This window comes from Anarrhichthys ocellatus, unplaced genomic scaffold (assembly GCF_004355925.1).
Source record: "Anarrhichthys ocellatus isolate YVR2014 unplaced genomic scaffold, GSC_Weel_1.0 scaffold5609, whole genome shotgun sequence".
NCBI classification, from domain to species: domain Eukaryota; kingdom Metazoa; phylum Chordata; class Actinopteri; order Perciformes; family Anarhichadidae; genus Anarrhichthys; species Anarrhichthys ocellatus.
The window spans coordinates 1-3,384 of NW_022285583.1; the positions used below are offsets into that span (position 1 = coordinate 1).

The window sequence follows — 3,384 nt, forward strand, 5'->3', positions numbered from 1 at the left end:
TGTGTGTGTGTGTGTGTGTGTGTGTGTGTGTGTGTGTGTGTGTGTGTTTTGTTGGCAGGCTGTGGAGAGAGTGCTGTTCCCACACCTCCCCGCCTACTGGGCCAACCTCCAGGCCGTGTTGGACGACTACTCGGTTTCCAACGCCCAGGTCAAAGCGGACGGACACAAGGTCTACGGAGCCATCCTGGTCAGTACTGCAGGGACACGTCCTCTCACCCAGTGGCCTGCTGCAATGCCACTCTTCTTCTTGACTAATAGGTCCTCATTGTTTAAACTCCTGCCATTCTTCATTTCATTGAAACAAACCCTCCCCATCTCATTCATCATGTCACTCCCCATGCTGCAGTAGATGTAATGTACCTTTCAGGACCTGTTACAAAACTGAGCTATTGGATGTAACCTTAAGCCATAGAAACATTTACACCAGCACGTTGTGGAAGTACAGCACATAATAGAGTGAAGTAAGCCTGCCAAGTTGCTTCATTGTCTTAGCTCCTACATATGAGGCTGAAAATATATATGCTTTTTTAACCATGCGCCATGGTTTTAACCAGATTCTTTTTATTTTTTTTGCCTTTATTTGATATTTTTGGCTTTTCTACACTGTTAATCGGTATTGATTTTGCCACTGAAAGCTGAAAATGTAATTTTTAAATTCATAAATTAATTTAATCTCACTGTATTAAAGCTATGGTTGGTAATGTTGAGAAACTAGCAAGAGAAAGCTAGATTTGAAAACAAAATGATCCACCCTATAAACCCGGCCCAGTGTCGCCAACTATTTTCCAGTGAAAGTAGCGAGCAGCAGTAGCTCCAGAAGTCACTAAATCTAGCGAGGAAAGTTGCCAAATCGGCAACACTGACAGCCCCGCCCTTCATGCCGCCCTCCAAAGCCACACCCCCAAAATGAGCATAAAGAACGTAAACAACCAACATGACTGTTGTTGGTCCTAACAGCTGTTAAGCTAACAGCTGGTGGAAACCTCCTGTGGCAAGCAGTGAGTGATCTCACACATAGTTATTTGATCCACTGTTGATTAGTGCAGCTTTAATAACATCCCAGAATGTGAAAGGGCTGAGCAGATAATCCTGCTATAATCTAGAGATTAAAAGTTTGTGTGCTCAGGATGTCGATCTACATTTTGTCCTCATGGTGGCACCAGAGGAAAGGTCACAGAATAATGTCTCAACAGTCAACATTCACAGCGGATGTCATGGTCAAGAGCTAAATACTGTGAGAGCTGACACAGGGACTGTTGGGTACTATACAGTAGGATCTGTTGAGTGTGAGTTCTCCTGTCTGTCCTGTAGGTGGCAGTGGAGCGCCTGCTGAAGATGAAGGCCCTGTCTCTGGCTCAGCCAGCAGAGGGGGGCTCCGGCGGTCAGCCGGGCTCTGCTGTGGGTGCTGTGGGTTACAGGGTGAGCTCCCCCGGCCTCAGTCCCCCCCCAGAGCCCCTGTCGGAGGCCGCCCTTGGCATCGCCAGCCACCTTCAGGCAGGCGTGGCCGGCTGTCCCTGGGAGGAGTGGACCCCGGTCCCTCTCCCCGCCATGTACTGTGAGCTCTACTCCTTCTTCGGAGACAGCCTGGCGGTCCGGTTCAGCACGGGGCCGGGGTTCGGCAGCTACCCTCCCTGCCACCCATCGCAGCTCGCTGATGCCAGGAAGGAACCCTGTGGCCCCGCCTCCAACCCCGACACCGCCCGGAAGATGCCTCAGCTGACTGCCAACCTCAACATCAGCCCCAGGCAGGATGGGAGTCCTCGCACGGACCCGCCCCCCCCCTGCCTGGCAGCTACCGGATCAGGAAGGTAAAGTAAACCCTCTTTAAAGACTAAACCATTGGGCGGGTGTTTGCAGGACTGAATGTTGCTGACTTTTCTTTTCTCTTCAGGTCCCTGGCTCGCTCCTCTTCCTCCTCCTCCTCCTCCTCTGTGCAGCGCTCCAAGTCTTCCTCGTCACGTCCGGGCCAGCGTATTGCCGGCCCGTCTCGCGACGTTTTCCCCAAAGCTCGCTTCACCTCCCCTCAGACGGGACTTCCTGTGTTCACCTTCCTCATCGGCGGGCGGCAAATGGGTCGCCGTTGCCAAGGGCGCCGGCCCTTCCAGACCACTTTCGCCCCGACTCCACCTGTTCCTGCCGTCCCGCCACGCGCCTACGCCCACAAACTGCCCGTCATCGGCAGGGTGGGCAAACCTGTGCGCCGCTGGGCGTGTTCCCATTACTCCCTTCATCTGCCTCTCTAGAGAGGACGCTCTCAGAGATGAACTACAAAGCAGGTTTGACTGCTGCAGACTTATACACGACCAGACTCATATCTTTCAGCTTAAGCTGCCAATCATCTGTCTTTTGTGATGATATTTTCGTAGTTGAATACTGCAAGGATTCTGTTTTATTATCGAGATGGAAAAGGACATTTGGACTGTAATTCACTGAGGCAACGAAAGTATTTACAATCAATTCAAACTGATTTAAAGCCAACATAATTTGTAGTATTCTAATATTTCCAACTCTTGCGCCCCCCAGTGGTATCAAACAAGAAAATACTGGTGGGCAAAATGTGGGGGGTGGACACCGACTGCTATAGTCAGATTAAAAAGTACCGAAGGTGTAGACCACAACAATTAAAACGCAGTACATGCAGATTTGACATATTATGAGTACTTTTTTTGTTGTTTTTTGGCAACTCTTGCACGACACAACATTGACAATTGTTGTCATTATATGGTTATTTTTTTACATTTGTCAGATGAATCATTAAAATCAGGAAAAAAAATAATAAATTACATTACAACAATAGTAAAACATTTAGTGTTGTCTGAGAATGTTTTTGGCATTTTTGCTGTATGTTTGAGACATGATAAATTTATCAAAAAAACTGTTAATTATTTTTCTTTATCGTTCAGTCAGCTAATCATTTGAGCACTATGCTCATCAGAGTAAAATGAGATTAAGGGCTTCTCATCAACCGTCCTACTATTTTCAGTGAATGCAGTCTAAACCTTCTGCGGCACTATTTCTGTGACTGAATCCCTGCTGAGGAGCAATGACAGTATTTAGGTCTGCTGCGTGTTTGGAGGTTTGACATCTTGTACATAGCTGTTATTGCTGAATAAAACATTTTCTCTAGGAGTTTCTCACCACCTGTCCTACATACAGTACCTCTACCTTTCTGTTGTTGCTTTGTTTCTCTAGTCAGTTTGTGTCTATTTATATATATATAGTTATTTTTTTTTTAAAGTTATTTTTCGTCTGTTTGTTTTGCCCCTCTTTGTAGTCATTTTGAGTCTCTTTGTAGTTCTGTGTCTCTTTGTGGTCGTTTTGAGTCTCTTTGTAGTTCTGCGTCTCTTTGTGGTCGTTTTGAGTCTCTTTGTAGTTCTGCGTCTC

At 47.1% G+C, this 3,384-nt stretch overlaps 1 protein-coding gene across 1 annotated transcript; it reads left to right on the plus strand.

Annotated features, from left to right (window-relative positions):
- Positions 1-19: 19 nt before the first annotated feature.
- On the plus strand, positions 20-3,129 carry LOC116379944 (TAF6-like RNA polymerase II p300/CBP-associated factor-associated factor 65 kDa subunit 6L; the record flags this gene model as incomplete). Its single annotated transcript, XM_031841904.1, has 3 exons — positions 20-187; positions 1,312-1,808; positions 1,892-3,129. Coding segments are annotated over 3 exons (1,017 nt in total), but the record flags the coding sequence as incomplete, so codon positions are not given.
- Between the last annotated feature and the right edge of the window lie 255 nt (positions 3,130-3,384).